Source organism: Temnothorax curvispinosus, unplaced genomic scaffold (assembly GCF_003070985.1).
Source record: "Temnothorax curvispinosus isolate PA1 unplaced genomic scaffold, ASM307098v1 QBEX01016109.1, whole genome shotgun sequence".
Lineage (NCBI taxonomy): Eukaryota > Metazoa > Arthropoda > Insecta > Hymenoptera > Formicidae > Temnothorax > Temnothorax curvispinosus.
This window is the reverse complement of record NW_020225889.1, coordinates 1-19,522: the sequence shown is the minus strand read 5'-3', so window position 1 is coordinate 19,522 and position 19,522 is coordinate 1. Positions and strand designations below refer to the sequence as shown.

The 19,522-nt window shown below is 35.3% G+C and overlaps 1 protein-coding gene and 1 pseudogene across 1 annotated transcript; both read left to right on the top strand.

Moving 5' to 3' along the window:
- Positions 1–478: 478 nt before the first annotated feature.
- On the top strand, positions 479–14,125 carry LOC112466375 (protein artichoke-like). Its single transcript, XM_025034440.1, has 4 exons — positions 479–571; positions 3,067–4,137; positions 10,281–11,742; positions 13,439–14,125. Exons 1-4 carry the CDS (start codon positions 479–481, stop codon positions 13,882–13,884), a joined length of 3,072 nt encoding a protein of 1,023 aa, XP_024890208.1. The 3' UTR covers positions 13,885–14,125.
- Positions 14,126–16,171: 2,046 nt separating this feature from the next.
- LOC112466374 lies at positions 16,172–19,068 on the top strand (annotated as a pseudogene).
- Positions 19,069–19,522: the final 454 nt, after the last annotated feature.

Here is a 19,522-nt window from a genome sequence, read left to right as displayed (position 1 = left end):
AAGAACGGAGAAAGGAGATAGGAAGAGCAACGGAAAGACGCAGGAGCGGGAGGAGGTCAATAGATCAGAAGCGGAAAGGACAAAGATTGTAGAAAAGGCAAAAGAGGAGAAGGCGAAAGGAAGAAAAGTTAGGGTGACGAATAGGAAAATATGGATAGAAAAAGACGAAAAGTGGAGATGGAACGAGGAGAGAAAGAAATGGGAGAAAGAGTAGAATAGGAATGAGGGGAAGGGAAGGGTATAGGAAGAGAGACGGAAAAGATAAGGGGCAAGGAAGGGAAAGAGTAAGAATATATGAGGCCGCATGGTCAGGTCGGGACAGGAAACGCGAGAGATTGTATTGGACTTCCGTTGACAGCGCCGTCGTAAGAAAGGAGGACGAGATAAGGGAGGAGGGGAAGGGAAGGGTGCAGCGAGAGAGAGGAAGAGGATAAGGTACGTGAAAGGGAGGGAGGGAACATGAATGTATGAGGCCGCTATGGCTAGGTCGGGACAGGAAGCACAAGTGTCATGTACAGGGTTGGGTACGTCCCTTCAAAACGCCAATGTTGTTGGTAGAGGATGTAAGATTGTAAGTTTATACAGGGTTGGGTACGTCCCTACAAAACGCCCTTTTAGACCTTTTTGGGGTAATAAAGTATCCTATCTAATTAATACTTAAAAGCGTATTTAGCTTTGAATAAGGACGTATTTAAGATATCCAAAATCTTTAAATTTGCAGTCTTCCACTGCCTAACAAAAAAATTGGCGAACATAATCATTAATACTATCTCAAAGTAGGGACTTTGCCCTTTTAAATAAAAAAAACTTTGTTCTACGATTGTTTAACGAGATATCGCAATTTAAAGTAAACACTGTTTTTTAATAATTTCAGCATACCGCCAGCATTTGCATAACCCGATGTATATCATGGGGAGGTTGTTTAGTCAGATTGTGCACATCATTTATGTATGCGTATGTGTATGTGTATGTGTATGTGTATGTGTATGTGTATGTGTATGTGTATGTGTATGTGTATGTGTATGTGTATGAGTATGTGTATGTGTATGTGTATGTGTATGTGTATGTGTGTGTGTATATGTATGGTGTGTACATATGTTATGTGTGTACATGTAGAGGTTTTTTTTAGTAAGAAGTGTTGTCACCTCCTCGCCATATTACTCTGCGTAATTTTGATCTCATATTGATGCATTTTTTTTATATCAAATTGAAAATTTTTTTTCCAAATTTGACGCAGTGCCTCTTCAATCTGATGTAAAAAAAATGCATCAATATGAGATCAAGATTGCACGAAGTGATACGACAAAGAGATGGCAACACTTTTTTTACTAAAAAAAACCTCTACATGTACACACATACACATGTACGCATACATACGTGATGTGCAAAATTCGACCAAACAACCTCCCCATGGTGCACATCGGGTTACGTAAATACCGGCGACAGATGTTGAAATCATAAAAAAACAGGAGTTACGTTAAATTGCGACATCTCGCTAAATAATCGGCGTAGGACAAAGTTTTTTTTTCATTTAAAAGGGCAAAGTCTGCACTTTGAGATGGTTAATAATTATGTTCGCCAATTTTCTTGTTAGGTAGTGGAAAACTGCAAATTTCAAGATTTTGGATATCTCAAATACGTCCTTATTCAAAGCTGAACACGCTTTTACGTATTAAACTAAGTGAAAATTGAACAAAAGCACCTTATAGTAAAGTTTACCCTATAAAATCCTTTTAAACAATTTTTTACGTTAATTAGTCGCTGAGTAATTACAGTTTAAAAATGGGCAAAAATTTACCGAGAAAAAGTGGGCCCCTAATTTTTTTGAGCAGTGTTTTGTGTTTTTGAGCATATTTTAGTAAAATTTATTTTAAAACATTATTTTCTTAGATGTAGGGGGGACCAGGACAAACTCTACATGATTTTTTCAAAGGCAATCAATTTTCAACAATTAATTATAATTTTCAAGCAAATTCAATAATACACATTTAAAGAGTGTTCTTTCAGGTAGAAAATTGCTTCAGAAGTTTTGCTGTACGACGCTTTGTTTTGCCCCCAGGAAAGGGAAAGTGACGCGAAGACAAATTTTCAAATTGAAAAATGCCGGAGCAAACTTGACACTTTGCCTGATCGACACAATTTGATCTGGAATTTATTTTTTATTGTCTGAAAATAAAAATACATTGTTTATCATATATTTAGAAAGTACAAAAGTTCGGAATAAAGTAAAACAGTTATTGGAAATAATGAGAACAAAAATTGTTAAACTTGCAATTATCTTCATCTAAACTCATGTCTGAAAAACAATTAATGCAGGTAAACTCGCAATCGGACGTGCGTACAGCGTACACATTAGTCATGAGCCATACAGCTGCATGACAAGCATCATTTGTTATTGGGAGCCGATGAAGTAACGTGGTGTCAACTTTGCCCCGGATGTTGTTTTTCACTTTTGTCACTCCAAAAACATGAAAATTGTAAAAATATGCAAAAACTATTATCAGATTCATACAGAGCATCAAATTTCCCATCAAAATCACTTACATATAGGTTCGCAAGAGTAAAGCTTGATGAAAAAAAAGAAAACTAGTCGAGAGATCAGAAAAATTACTTTTTACTATTAAAAACGCTTATGTCGCGCTAAAAATTACACCATAACTCAGAATGTCACCAAATTCCACTAAGTTGATATTACTGAAACATAAAAACGCATTTATAGTAAGAAAGGCAAGTTTCTACGATAGATTTAAATTGGCAAAGAGCCTAGTGTCAAGTTTGCCCCGGTGTCGAGTTTTTCCCGGTCTCCTATAAAGATAAGAATAATGAAATATCAATACTAATATATTATAATTTCTTTTGAAAGATAAAATATATTATTACATTGAATATCATATAATTTTATATTAATTATTACAAATATAAATATAAATTTATATTTGTAATAATTGTAAATTAATTAATGTTTATATTTATTTTGAATAAAAAAATAATAATTTTGCGCACATATTTATTTATATGTTATCCTTATATAAATCTATATTACACTTTATGTATTTTTTATTACAGATCGAAGAATCGTCTTTCGAGGGTTTGACAAAACTGAAATGGTTATCTTTGCAAGACAACAACATTCTATTAGTGCCAGCTTCGGCCCTCACACAATTACCATCTCTGGCGCATTTACACGTGCAATTCAATCGCATCGCCGCACTATCTAGTGAACTAATTCGTGCCACGTCAACAAATCTTATGACCTTGGGTCTAACACGCAATCTAGTTCGCGAAATACCACCTAGATTGTTCTATAACTTTGAAAATCTCATCAACATTGAGCTCTCTGGCAACATGCTGTCTATTATTTCGCAAAATATGTTTGCTGGTCTGGAAGACACTTTGCAAAATCTTGATATATCGTATAATCGATTGACGGACATCATCGAATTGCCATTAAGAAATTTAGTTTCACTAAACTTGGCGGGTAACCAATTAAAACGAATATCACCGGATACTTTCAAGTATTTGCATAAACTACGGTATTTAAATCTCAGTAATAATCCCTTGTATGGCGGTTTTCCTCCAATTTTTCCTTCGTCTTTGATCAACCTTGACATATCTTACACAGAGCTCAAAATTTTACCATCTGTGTTACTGTTGAATCTTGAATCCCTAGAAAGGATTTCTCTAGCTAGCAATCAGCTACAAGAAATTGACGAAGGCACTTTCCAGTATCTCTATAATCTCACGACAATCGATCTCTCGTACAATGCCATTGAACATATCGACAATAATGCCTTTGTTGGTCTCATAAATCTTTATTCGTTAAATTTGCGAGATAATAGGCTTACGTCGTTTATCGGCGAACATTTCAACACAGGCACTGGCTTGGAAATCCTTGATTTATCGGACAATCGCATCAACCAGTTATCGCAGACAGCTTTTGCAATTCATCCGAGGCTCAGACAACTCAATCTTTCAGGCAATAGGTTCGTTCAATTTTCCAGTGATTACGTCAAGTCACTACAGTTCTTGGAATGGTTAGACCTATCCAGGAATATGCTGCTCCACGTGAACGAATTTGCCTTCTCACAAATGGGAAGATTGCGTGATTTGGATCTTTCTGATAATAAAATTGAATCGGTATGTAAAAGATTATGATAGATAATAAAAATAATTTTAAAAAATGTGCAAGTAGAAACCTGTACATTGCTTCCTCTATGAGGAAGCCTGTTTTTTTATGCATAATTATATTTATTAATTTGGCTTCCTCATAGAGGAAGCAATGTACAGGTTTCTACTTGCACACTTAAAAACTATAAGAAACCAATGTGCAAGTTTCTACTTGCACACTTTTTTTATGAATAGAGTATCATTAAAGATAGATTGGAGTTGTATTTTGCTTGATATCTTAAAATTTGCGGAAATTAGAACAATCACGTAGATTTTTTTAAACAGAAATCGGTAACCTCTTTATTATTAGCAATTTTTATTAATTTTATTATATTTTTCAATTTTTTCTACCCTTATTTCATATATAATTCTTTAAAATTTAATTAATCAGTTCTTATAGAAATTTCAGTAATAATATTTATTTAACTTCGGCTGCTGCCAAGAAGTAGACTTGGTTTACAATAGGTTCCTTAACACAATTATCCATCCGCACATCGCCCGTCAATCACAACAATTTTGACGGGATTATTCCTCACGCTAAAGCTCGCCATTATTTATCACTACTGCTCTCACCTATCTTTTCTCATCTCCACTTCTATCTTTTTCCTATCCCTATATAATTTCCTTAATATTTTTTCTTTGGTTGTATCTAGTTTATCGTTCCATAGTCTATCTATTCTTTTCCTGTTATCCCTCCCTAGTTCTATAAACCGGTTCTTTATACTGCTGCGCTCCTCTACATAGTGCTTCAAATTATCCCTTCCTTCCTTGCAGAACAGACAAATTTTTTTCTCTTCCCCCCACCTCAATACATATTCTCCGATTCCATGTTACCACATCTCAGATTTATCAGGGCTCTGATACTATCCTCTTCGATCTGTTTATCTATGTTTGTCATCCTTAGATATTCCGGTCTATTTCCGTCTCTCTCTAACTCTTTATACTTCCTATTATACTTCGACTCTATTATATTATTCTCTTCCACTTGCCTCTGTATCTCCCAGTCTCTTAATTTAATCTCTTCCTCAAATTTCCTCCCTTCTCTCCTTAACGACTCAACTGCTTCCACCCCCCACCCGTTTTTATTATAGTACTTTTCTCTCTTTCTACCATATCTGTCTTCCATTTGTTTTTCTCTTTCTCTATCCAACATTTCTTGACCCATCTGCTCTCATCCATTTCTCTAATCTTTTTCTCATATCCCATTGCCCTTCCTCTCCATCCTATCCTAAGCTTTCTCAACCCCAGTTCCGTTGATTAGGTATCTTGGGGTACAGAACTTTAAATCGAAAACCTATCTTGCGTAATCTGGCATAATTTTTTCCAAGTCCTTTTTTTCTTTTTATCCCTAAATTTCCACCCCATACGACATCACACTCCGGACTAAGTAATTAAACAAACTCCCTCTCCTTATAAAATCATCTTTACAAATCCGTTCTCTTAGACCCCACGTTCTATTTACCGCAATCCTAGCTAATTCCTAGCTAATTCCTTAATATGATCTTTGCAATTCCCTCTATTATTAAACACGAAACCTAAATATTTAAAAGTTCTAACCTCTTCTATCTCCTTTCCTCCCCATTTCCAATTCTCTTTCTTCTCCCTACTTTCTTTGTTAAACACTAACATCTTTGTTTTATTGGTACATAATATCATTTTCCTCCGTTTTAGAAACCTCTTTATTGTGTCCATCATGTCTAACATTGCTGTTCTATTCTTTGCTACAAACACCATATCATCCGCATATTCTAGCGACCATACTTTATTGTTTCCTAACTTTACGCCTCCTATCTTTCTTTTCTCTAGCTCTTTTTTAATGTCCGCTATATACAAATTAAATAGGAGTGGAATCATTACACAACCTTGTATGACTCCTTTTGTTATCTTGAATTTCTCCGTCAGGCTCTCTTTTGTTCTTATTGCAACTTCAGTCACATCATATATTGCTTCTATTCTCCTTATAAGTTCTTTATCTATTTCCTTCTCCCTCAAGATCTTCCATGATTGCTCTCTTTCCACCTTGTCAAATGCCGCTTTTAGGTCTACGAATAAGGCAATACAATTTGTCTTTTTTTCCCTCCTTATCTTTTCTTTGGACCAAGTGTTCCAAGACAAAGATGTTATCCACCGTTGCCCTCCCACCTCTGAAACCCGCCTGGCTCTCTGGAAGCAGATCCTTCAGATCCACCTCCCTCTCCAGACGGCATCTGAGGACCTCCGTATATTCTTTAGTTCTTCTTCTTCCATTACCTTCTTCTCCTTCCTCTTCTGTTCGAGTATGGTCTTCAGGTTTCTTCTTTCTTCCAGATATCTTCCTCTATCTAGTTTTCCCACTCTTTATTTTTTATAAAGTCTTTTTACGCTCCTTTTCTTCCTCGTACATTCCTTGTTCCACCAATCTTTGTGGCCCATCTCTCTTCTCGTCGTATTTACCCTTTTCTTTATCATAGCCTCATGTACCATCTTTTTAAGACTAGACACTACAGACGCGCGCTATTTAGCTTTAACATTATGCTATTACTATTACACTATTAACCCTTGATACACACAACTGTCAAAATATACAATGACAGCTGCAAATGAAGTAAGCGCAGCAAGAGAACCAATCGGCATCGCGAAAAAGTGACAATAATACCTACGACATGCCCTTTTTAGAAGAGGACTTGTCCATTTTTCTTCTATAGTTTCTTCTTGCTGTGTCTCCACAAATATATTCTTGTTTGTTTTCTCCTTGTATCTCCTTATTGCCTCCTTATCCCAACGGATCCTCCATCTTCCTTCTGTTGACTCTACGCCGTTTGCGTTAGTCGCCTCTTTTTCTTCCGCTCTTCTTTCTTTATCCTCAATTTTTGCACAGACAGGCATGTGGTTTGAGTCCACCCTCGCATCTACCTCTTTTCTATGATACATTCTCTCGCAAACTACAATATCATATAGTCTATCACTGTATTTCCTCTCGCTCCTACAAAAGTATATTCGCCGTTTCAGTCGCCGTTCGTTGTGCCGTTTAGTAAGTACCATCCCTTGCTTTGTATGAAATCTATTAAGTTCTTACCCCCTGTCCCTATTATTTTGTCTTTACTTCTCCTCTCTATGTACCTTCCTTTTCTTCTGCTCCTCCCAATTCCCCTGTTTTTATATTAAAATCCCCTCCTATTATAATATGCTCTCTATCCTTCTTTCCTAACCATCTCTCTATTGTCTCCTCTACCCTACTCCAATTATCCTTATTATAGACCGAAATAATGTTAATTCTTTCACCGTCCGCCAAAATTTTTGACAGTATTAGACCTTCTTCCTCATTTTTAATCATTGTTGATCCTAATTTCCCCCAACTTTTTTCTTCTTCCCAATACAAAACCTCCTATCGCTCTGCCTTTCTTTTTTATTTTTTTCGCATGACTGCACACCCATTCGTGTATGTTCGGCAATAAACTTTTAATATTATTCTATTTTTCTGCGTCTACCCATGTTTCGCTTAAACTTACAAAATCGAAATCCCTAATATATCTCCAGAAATCTCTAAATTTGTTTACTAATCCTGCTACATTCTAGAAGAGTATTTTAATCTTTCCTTTTCCCTTACGGCGGTTATCTCTCTCCCTTTCTCCCTCTTCTTCATTACTTGCATTATCCACGTTATCTACGTCCGCCACCACCTCATCTCTACACGCCTCCAATGCTTGGGTTCCCTTTATAAATTTTTCTTTTTTATTAGCTTATTTTTTTCCTCGCTCCATACATACTTCCTACCTTGTACCTCTAGGTTCCTATAACCTATTTTCACCCATTTTCCTTCTGTTTTCTCTTTCCATGTCCGTTCTTTTATCCGTCTTTGCATTTCTCTATCCTCAAAGGTCGTGATCAATGAAAATTTTCTTACTTCCCAGCTTCTTCTTTTCCTTCATGATATTATCATCCTTCGATTTCCAGCAGTCCATTTCAACTATTACTATCTCTCTTCCTTCTTTGCCTGTTGACCGCATCTTCTTTACTCCCGCTTTTGCACCAAACTCCCTCTCAAGAAACATCTCCGCTGTGTCTATTGAGCTTTTGTTTTCCTCTTTATGTAATCCTCTGATCACTAGATTATTTTTCTTTTCCTTCCTTTTCTTCATATTTCTTTCTTTCTTCATAACCATCTCCGCCACCTTTCCCACAATCTCCTCCATTTTGCCGCCGGTCGCCTCTTCCGTTATGTTTTCACTCCTTCGTTCGATCTTTGATATTCTCTCCTCTATCTTATCCATCCTTTCCTCTATCCATTCTTCTTTTTTTCTCCATCCTTCTTCTAAGACGCTCATCCTCTCTCTCATTTCGTCTCTAATTTCTCTCTTGCTAACAACAAATCATCCTCTTCATTTTTCTTTGTTGCTGACAACTCTCCTTCCTCTTCTCTCTTCTTACCTGCAGCACCGACTCCTTCCTTCGATTTGTTTATTCCTGGTGGCGTTCTCACAGTCTTTTTACCTCTCTTGAAAATTTCCTCCGCAAGTTGTTCTTTTTCCTCTCTTTTCCTCTTAGCTTTCGCTATCTCACATGCCATACTGTTTTCACTTCTCACATAATCCAGTATGCTGGTCGAGCTCGATCTTTCTCTCATTCTTAACTCCTCCTTTGTAAGTCTTCCTTTTCCTCTTTTTTCTTCTTTTGGTGTGACAAAATTCCTTTTGAATAAGAAGGTTCTCATTCTCGCCTGCCTCTTCCCTCCATCCTGTACGTCACTCGTTCACGCTCTCTTTCTATTCAATCTCCTTAACCGCTGCCTATATGCCTATAGACTGTTCTGTCTATGTCGCTATCTACTCTATGCGTAACGCAAATCTTGCTCCCTTTTGGAACGCACCACGTTATTTTCCCGCTTTCTCTCACCTAACCTCTCCCTTTCTCTAAAACATTTAACGCTCTTTTTCTTCATTATTTAATATTTCCTTACTACATCTATTATTCTATCCTAAATTTAAGTTATTCTTCCTACCTTTCTATCGGTTTAGCGCCTACCTCACCTCCTATTTCTCTCTAAACTCTCGTCTAATTTATCCGCAACTTTCACACGCATGCATAACACACACGCTCCTCTAACCAAGTCCTATAGAAATTGCAGTAAACTTGGCTGTTTTTTTTTTTTTTTTTTTTAACAGAAATTGGTAACTAATCAACCAAATCCAGAACTAATCTTAACGAATTATATATGAAATAGGGGTAGAAAAGACTGAAGAATATAATTGAATTAATAAAAATTGTTAATAATAAAGAAGTTACCAATTTCTGTTAAAAAAAACAGCCAAGTTTACTGAAATTTCTATAACTCAAGAACTGATTAATTAAATTTTAAAGAATTATATATGAAATAGGGGTAGAAAAAATTGAAAAATATAATAAAATTAGAAATAGATCGATATCTCAAATATTGAGAAAGCTATAGCGTGTAAAACACGCATTTCTGAAAAATGAAAATCCCCTTAAAATCCATACCGGTCGACGGATTTTAATAAAATTAGTGGAGAACATACTTTCTATGATACTCTATTTGTGTGCAAAACTTCAACCCGGTATCTAAAAAATTGTAGAAGTAGATGCGTGTACAAAAAATTCGTACACACACACACACACATACATACATACTTCCGGACATTTTCTACTATGATTTCTCGACATTTTAGAACATTCTAAATCTATTTCCTTTAAAATCTCGAAAAAATTTTTTTTACCATCACAAAGCTTCCTCTATGAGGAAGCAAAAAAAGAAAATATGATAAAAGCAATTGGAAGAAGTAGAATAAAAAAGAAAAAAATCTATAAAAGTCAAATTTCCTTATTCTTAGCACTCTATCCTTTCCATTTTTCCAATGATAGATGCACAAAATGTAAAAACGTTTTGATTATAATGATAATTTTATTCTACTCAACAAAGTAAGATAATATAAAGTAATACAGTGATAAACATAAAATATTAAACAAGTGACGTAAGAAAAGTCATTAAAAATATAATTAAAAATACTGCATCAAGAATACGGATGTGCTAAAAATATGAAAGTTTAACTGTAACAAAATATATATTATTAATAAGAAATGTAACTATTTACATATTGTTGAACATAAAATTATTACAGGTGGACGAATTGGCTTTCTATAATTCCACACAGCTCCAATTGCTAGATTTATCTGGCAATGTTCTCGAAACGCTGAACGAACGCACAATGGAAGGTCTACTTCGATTAGAATCTCTGGATTTACGCAACAATCGACTTGCATTGTTACCCGAGACCATTTTCGACTCGTCGAGAGTTCACGCCGTGGAAAGAATCGATTTATCTGGTAATCGTTTTAATGAGATACCAATCCGCGCATTGCAACGGCAATTTGTATCGTTATTCAGCCTAAAATTAGCTCGAAATCGAGTACTGGAAGTGTTCACACAAGATATTATCAATAATGTGAAGGAGCTTGATCTTTCTGAAAATCCTTTGAGTGAGAACGCAATACGCGGCATTCTAGGCGAAGCAAAAGTTCTGCGTTCGCTGAATCTTGCTAATACAAGTATTAAGACTATTCCCAGACTAGAGACACCATTTCTCAGGCATTTAAATCTTTCGGGCAATACGATCACAGATATTAACCCGGTTATGTTCGAGCGTACTACGATGTTAGAAAGTCTAGATGTGTCGAAAAACCGTCTGACAGATTTCACGAATCTGATCAGAACCTTCAAAAATCTGCCAGTACTTCAGAGTCTAGACATTTCCAATAACGAATTGAAGAACATCAACGAGAGCAACTTCGACGGATTAGCTATGTTACACTCCTTAAAAATGGCGAATTTGCTGAATTGTACTAGAATTGAAAAAAATGCATTTAGATCGCTGACAAAATTGCGACTTCTACATGCCTATAACTATCCGAAATTGGGATATTTTGACGTGCAGAGTATTTTAAAGCATATGACAAATCTAGAGATATTGGATATCGAAATAAAGGATTCGTCGGTGGGCAACGAGCAGCTATCAGTGCGAATTCATCCTTATTTACGAGATCTGACATTACGAGGGGAAAGACTACGCAACATCCTTTCAAGTTCACTGGTCGGTGTGCGGGGACCAAGATTGCTACTGAGTTTGAAGGATACTTCCGTGGATTCGATACCAACAGCTCTCTTTTTTCCAGTTCCGCGTTCTACTAAAATTGAACTGAATGTCTCTGGTAGCAAGTTTACCAATCTACCTCCTCAGTTATTAAATGCTTTGGATGAACGTAGAGCTTCCGTAAGAATTAGTGGATTGGATAACAACCCGATCAACTGCAGTTGTGAAGTGAGACATCTGTGGAACTGGCTTAAATTATTGGATAATAAAGCGCCTACTGTTATCTGTGCCAAACCGGACTATTTAATGGGTACACTGCTGAGTAATCTCACAGAGGAGTATTTCTTGTGCAATCGTACAACGCTGACAAAATTACAAACGACAGAAATCACACCGTTGACAAAATCAACAACTCTAGAACCAGAGATCATCTGGACCGTTGCACCAACAGTACAAAACAATCGAAATAACCACTATAATAATGATCATACAGGTAAGTCACATCATTCTTAATTATGCATTGAAATGTATATAACATCTTTGCACATTTCGGTAAATATTGGCAAAAGAAAACCCAGCTCCTATGACCTTGACATATATTACAGAGGTCACCCTCCTGAGTAATCTTCAGAAGGTTTTAGTCGTCGCACGTTCTTTATTAAAAAATTATTAACAAAAAAGTTTGAAAAATATAGCAGTTTTTTGAGTATTAAAAAACATAAACGACGTCCATACAACCTCTATAGCTCCATGCAACTGTCTATCTCTACGGTGGAAGTCAGATAGAACTCTAATATAGATCCATACTATTTCCATAATAGATGTCTCCTACAAATCCACTACAAACGTCCATTATACATCTGTTATAGATGTATAATAGACTTGTACATATAATGTTTCTAAAAAAATAATATTTAAATTTTATTATCAATTTCAAATTACTAAATAATTTCAAATAATTAATTTTTAGACAATTTTTGGGAATATATTTAAACATTTATAATATTTTATATTTTATTTTAATTCACACAATTTAATTTCTAATAAAACATTAACTTTATATAAATATAATTATCAAAGTTTTCAATATAAAGATAAATAATAAATCTTAGTGTCAAAACGTATATATAACGTATAATGTTTAATATTGCATTAATTTTTATTGTTGAAAATTTAATAATAAAATATAAAATTTAATAATTTAATAATTTAATATTGAATATGACAGTCAGACTATTGTCACCGTAAACTGTTCACCACAACAATTGATAACTCGCGACTAGTGCGAAGACGTAGACCGCGATTTCGCGAGAGCACTCGGCGACCACGAGCACTAGTAACACGCGCTTCCGCGACGCGGCTATCACGCGCCAGTACTTTCTCGTAATAAAAAATCATTACGTGCTAGTATAAGAGACGAGCCTGTGAGAGACCTGATTATGATAATTCTTCGCTGCGTAGATCAGCTGAAGTGAGATCTCGGGTATCACATAGTGCAGGGGTCTACGAAGCAATTTTTGATAATTTATTGGATACGTCTTACTTATTTATTTACATGTTTTTACACGTTTTTCGTCTTTCAGGACTGTTAATTTATTTCCTGTCTCTGTCTGCTGAAAACTTTTGTTTTATATCCACTTTGTTTTATTCTCATCACTTTCATTATCTTCACACACAATAATATTAGTCTGTATTTTTCATTAAATATACAAACTGCCACATACATTGCAATTTCTATTGTCTTTTTCCCAATGCAGATGTTTTGGGAACGAAGATCCAAATTAATGTATTTAAACTTATAGTATATTGATGAGAGAAATAAATAAAGAGAATCCCAAACAATCTTCTAATAAAATTCTCAAGATCTCTTATGATGAAAAATTAGTTTATAGCGGCATGGAGCATCATCAATCTATGTTGATTATATCTATCTATATTGACTATATATTGACTATAATCTATATACCTATATTCGACTCAAGACACTAACCTTTTCAAATTTCTATAATTTTATTAATGTTTAAAATTTTGCTAAACCGCTTTGTATACATGTTTTACACATTTTAACATGATTAAAAAAATAATATTTAAAAAAATCAGCTTTTTAAACCGATTTTGTTTACTTGAATACCCCCTTAAGCAGATTCATATTTTTTAATATGTTTACAACATGTATTGATTGATAACAGGTACATCTACACTCAGCAACATTTCAAATACTGATGACACCCTGATTATCGGCATCGTCGGCAGTGTAGTGGCATTTATCGCGATCATTATCATTACGATCTGCATCTGTCGATTACGCTGGAGTAACCAAATGCAGGAAGCAAGAATTGCAGCGATGGCAGCGTCTAGCATTCACGAAGCATCGATGATTCGGCCAGCGAGTGCTTACTCGGGCAAGATCAATCCTCACGATCTTTATGTAAGCTCGTACAATGGCTCAACTCTAGAACGTGGCGGTAACAATTCAAACCCATCAGCCACTCCCGTGCAAATGATGCCCTATGTGCAACCGATACACATGATGCATGCCATGAGCTCACTTTCGCCGTCCTCACAGCAAATCTATGGATATTATGATAATCCATCTCTCCCCGTGTACGTAACGGAAAACAAATTGGACAGATAACATAATTCAACAAAAAAAAACTTTTTTTCAAACTAACAATAAGAGAAAGAGCATGTCCGTTATTATGTTGAATATAATTTCCGTTCACATGCTACATTATTTTATTATTAGTTATACAATTTTGAAAAAATCAAGGTAAAATTGTAAAAAATTTTCATGTAGTTTATCACATAATGTGTTGGAAATTTTTATGTTATTTGAAATTAAGTATTCTATATTGTTAAAATATTTTCTCCTTAAAAAGAATTTTGTTACAAAGATTGAAATTAATAAGAGTGAGTTATGTTTAAATTGGGTTGCATTACAAGAAAATTGCAATTTAAACCATTCAAAAATATCTGCCAAATAGTTTCCAACTATTTATTAAAATATAAGAGTTTTTCATATACACATAAACATAAATATAATATTAAGGTTATATATACATATATTATTATTATAAGATTATATTAAATCTAAAATGGTTAAATATATTCTATGTCAAAATAAAGTTTTAAATTTTTTAAAAATTTGTAATATATCAAGTTATTAAATACGAACTCCAAGATCATAGGCATATCTATATAGAATACTTAGACTGTTATTGAGTTTATGCAGAAATAAAGTGCAAGTGAGTCGTGCCGCCTTATTTCGAAAAGATAAGAAATTATGTGTATATACAAAATATAAGAAAAAAAGTTCAAAATTTAAAAAGAGGTTAAAATGTTAAAAATAATACACACATAAAAAAATAAAGAAATATTTTTTTAAAATTTTGAAATTTTTTATTAAATATTCTATACATCTATGTATTGACTATTTCTTTCTTAACTAGCAAGCATACGTCAAAATAACGTCAAAATTTGGTCATAAGATGAAAAAAATGACAAATGTAGATGACTAAAAATGACGTGAAAATTACGGAAAAATGACAGACTTTGTCACTAAACTGATAACGACATTTCAAAGCGTTAAAAAGATGTGACTTTATGATCTTTTTGGCCTTTAAGTAACGTTTTAATAACGTTTTAGTGACGTTTAATTAGCGACGTTATTTTAATAACGTACACGACGTAAAGGATTGTAAAAATCAAAATTATAATATTAAGAAACAAATTTTGTTATAAAACACTTACATTTTATATTTTGTATTTATTTAATTATTATCAGTTTTCAAAAATAAAGATACTATTAACTAAAATAAAGTTACATATATTAACATTATTTAATCCAAAAGTACCCAAGGAACACATCGCAATCAAAATTACGTCATTTTAACGTCATATTGACCAAAGGAGGGTATTCTAAATTAAAGTTTTGGGAACTGTTAGAGAAACGAATAAATTCTACATATTCTTACGTATTTTGAGTCGTAGAATCCGAAAATGGCCATCAAGAGACACGGCAGTGTCTCGCGCCAAGTACACGCGGAGCGAGACCGACCGTGACTCTTTTACGCGAACGCACGAGTTGCGAGTACCCGAGATTTTGAGATCTCAATAACGAGTGAACGGATCAAGTTCCAAGTAGGCTTGATCGATAGCTTGGGTCGATTTGGGGGGGTTTCTCTTATAATATTCCGCTACGTGCTCTACGAGCGGAGATATTACGATCCAAAGTCTGAAATGGTAAAATTACAATTAAGATACGTCGTCGTCGTCGTACGGTTGCTTTTTTCCTCGATAGATGGCATTTGAGAACATGTCGAGCGTTCCCCCGGATCCCGTCCATGACAGTGTTGCTACATTGAAAAGAGACAGCATATACGCGTACGTGTGCGCTCGTCGCTCAGTCGGCTCAGTGCGTTCGCGCGGACAGCGCGCTGTCAGTCAGTTATATTAGGTGCTTTCCATTTACATCAAAACTCAGATAATTCTCACTTGTGACGTCATTCTGTCTTTATCATTCATTAATGCCAAAAAGGATAGAACAACGTCACAAATGAGAATTATCTGAGTTTTGATGTAAATGGAAACATCTATCTATTATAACCTAGAAATAATGACAGACGTTTATGACCGTCGCCGCGTGATAGATATAGTGATGTAATAAAAAAATAAAATACAACTGTGCCGTGTTGATATGTATGAAAATACTGCAATGTATTTCGAAGGACAAGTGTAGTACCGCAATTGACGTACAGATTGATTATTTTGACGATAAGAAATCGTCTTGCCGTTCAGTGTTGTTAAGATGTTATCATTCTTTGTGCATAGAGATATATTAGTGTGGATATATCCGAGAAGCGGTCTATCGAGAAAAGATAAAATTATTTCTTAACGGTGTATCTTTGATATTTCTTATTCCAATGACACTGGCAGGACCCGATTTGCCGCAAGTTCCAAATCCTCTGAAATCTATACAGAAATATTTAACAGTCGCGTCGAAGCACGACCAGCGAGATAACGTTGTCAGTTATTGTTGTAAGTACATATCTATATATATAAGTCACGTCTGTTTGTCTGTACGCGAACTACTCATTCGTTAGTGGACCAAATTTTTACCAAAAGTATATGAAATAGGGGTAGAATTTTCCGGGGATGAAAATGTTGCGGCTTTTTTTTGTTACCGATCTTTTTGGAAACCGGTTACAAAATTTTTCTGACTTTTCGGGAATTAATTGACCGAATTGTAAAGAATTGTATATAAAGTAGGGGTAGAATATTTCCCGGGAATTGCCATAAAGTGTATATAATTTTTCGTTACCGATCTTTTTGGAAACCGGTTCTAAAATTTTTCCAATTTTTCTGGAAATAATTGAACGAATCTCAAAGAAATGTATATGCTGATTTTTTTGAAACCGCGAGTTTAATTTTTCATTAATGTACTGATTTTCTTGAAACGTTTCCGATTTTTGTTTAAAAAAATCTACGTGATTTTTTAAAGAATGTACATTAGAAGACGGTCAGGATGATCTATTGCTAAGAGCAGCACTAAATTATGAAATGGAGAAAGCTGCAAAGGCAAAAAAAAATAAATCTTTTTTTTAATAATTTTCGGAAATTAAATCGTTCATAGGTCGATTAGTTTTAAATGAAATATGTTGTATGTAGGATTTGTTACCGATTTTCTGGAAACCGGTTTTTCTAATTTTTCGGGAAATAATTGACCAAATTTTAAAGAGTTATATATGAAACAGAGGTAGAATTTTCTGGGGAGTGCTATAAAGTGTATAATTTTATGTTACCAATCTTTTTGAAAGCCGATATCAAAAATTTTTTAAAGTTTTTGGGAATTAACCAGTTACTTCAATTCGTGACTGTCGCGAGCGATTAAGACCGGTTTTTGGAAACCGGTTACGAAATTTTTCAATTTTTCGGAAAATAACAAGTAGTTCGCGTCAGACAGGATAATGGATAATTTTTTATTAATGGATCGATTTTCTTGAAACTGGTGCCAAAATTTTTTTAATTTTTGAAGTGAAATTTCTTTAGGCACGGTAGTGAGTTCGATTCGCGACACGAAAAAGTGTAACGGAAGTGAAACTTCTTTGGTACGATAGTAAGTTCGATTGTGCGACACGAAAAGTGTAACGAAAACTTGACCAATAGGCGTACGGCGTTGGCGAGACGGTTCTTCTTCTGGCACGGTAGTAAGTTCGATTATGCGACACGAAAAGTGTAACGAAAATTCGACCAATAGGCGTACAAATTAAACTTCTTTGGTACGGTAATAAGTTCGATTGTGCGACACGGAAAGTGTAACGAAAATTCGACCAATAAACGTACGAAATAAAACTTCTTTGGTACGGTGGTAAGTTCGATTGTGCGACACGAAAAGTGTAACAAAAATTTGACCAATAGGCGTACGGCGTTGGCGAGACGGTTCTTCTTCTGGCACGGTAGTAAGTTCGATTATGCGACACGAAAAGTGTAACGAAAATTCGACCAATAGGCGTACGAAATTAAACTTCTTCGGTACGGTAGTAAGTTCGATTGTGCGATACGAAAAAACGTCACGAAATAGTGTCACGAAAATTCTACCAACAGGCGTACAAAGTGAAACTCCTTTTGGATCGGTAAGTAAATTCGATTTTCCGACTCGAAAACGCGTCACGAAAATTCGATCAGGCGTACGGCATTGGCGAGTCGGATATAGTGAGAACTGCGTGTAACACTATGTCCGGTATTCATAGTCTTCAAGATCGTCTTAAGTAATGTCTTAAGACGCTAACACGGCTCTGTGATTGGTTCATGACATCTTAAGATTGAACTTAAGACGGTCTTAAATAACTATGAATACCGGCCTATATTTTCGAGTTGCGGGCGGCTTGGAGTGACTAATTCCGTTGCATTGTTTTTGTATTAATTTCAGAAAAGTTATGGCAAAGCCTTGCCTTTAGAAGTTTCACTTCTAACGCGCGTGGCGACCACGCGTTCATTTTTTGTTAATGATTTTGATGAAATTGGTACCAAAAGATTACTAATTTTATGGAAATGGTTACTATGGGATTGAAAATTGGGTTTTATGGAGTTCTATTGGTGCTCCTAATTCATGAGTGAGTTTGGGGAGAGGGGAATATATTTTGAGCCCGCGCGAGGCGCGGGCGAAAAATCTAGTAATATACATTCTAAATCATGATTCTAAAGATTGTAGAAATATCTCGGTAATGACACGGTGAAAAAAACATGTATTCTAAGAGAAACAAAGAGTTAATTAAAATTTACGTACAAAAAACAGGTCGCCTGTATGCTCTTTAAACTGAATTGAAATTGTCCACCAAGACATCGGCGGAGATTAATTTTCTACTAAAGTTGATGGACTGGTTGGAAGCAACGAAGAAAGAACTGCATGACAACGAAGCTATTACTATAACGATGTGACCGCTCAATTGCATTTAGAAAATTGGGCCCTGAAGCTCTTTTTATATGCCGATAAGAACGATAGGGCTGCAAATTTTTTCAAGAATGTACTACAGAGCTATATACCGCTCAGATATTGTATGAAGTTTTGACGCTGTTTGGAGAATTGAGCGTGGAAGCGGCACAAAATTGGAAGTACGTTCAGTGGAAAGCAGCTTATCTCAACAATTGTTTCACGAATGGAGAAACTCCGGTGCCAGGGCCAATGAAAGAAGCAGATGATGATAGTACTTCTATTAATGCGTATCGTCGCCCGTCGCATCGTCGCTCGTCGCATCGTTGCTCACAAAAATTATGTTTTCTCAAAAGAAAACGATTCACGAAGCTGAAGAAGATGACGTAAGTATAAATGCATATTTATAATATGTCTATTTTATTTTAATATTTTTAATATAAAATTTTAGATATGTTCTTCAGATATTTCCGCCCCTCCGGACACAACTGGCATTGTTGCTGGCCCTTCAAATACCGCCACTGTTGCCGGCCCTTCGCGTACCGCTACTGCTGCCGGCTTTTCGAGTACTGCTGTTGCTGCCGGCCTTTCGAGTGCTGCTGCTGCAGCCAATTCTTCTAGTATCTCCACTGCTGCCGGCCCTTCGAGTACCTCTGTTTCTGTTGGCCCTTTGAGTATCGCCACTGCTGCTGGCTCTTCGAGTATCACCGCTGCTGCCGATCCTTCGAATAACGCCGCTGCTGCTGGCCTGCTGATTCAGGTAAATTACACATACACATATACATAATTGATTAATTATATTTACATATGTATAATTGATGTTATTATATTAATGACTTACTTT

Bases quoted from the DNA above. Each gene is read 5' to 3' on its own strand.
- LOC112466375 (XM_025034440.1), top strand. From the start codon at position 479: ATGGCTAGGTCGGGACAGGAAGCACAAGTGTCATGTACAGGGTTGGGT. The intron at 4,138-10,280 runs GTATGTAAAAGA...AAATTATTACAG, and splicing joins CTGATAATAAAATTGAATCG to GTGGACGAATTGGCTTTCTA. The intron at 11,743-13,438 runs GTAAGTCACATC...GATTGATAACAG, and splicing joins CTATAATAATGATCATACAG to GTACATCTACACTCAGCAAC.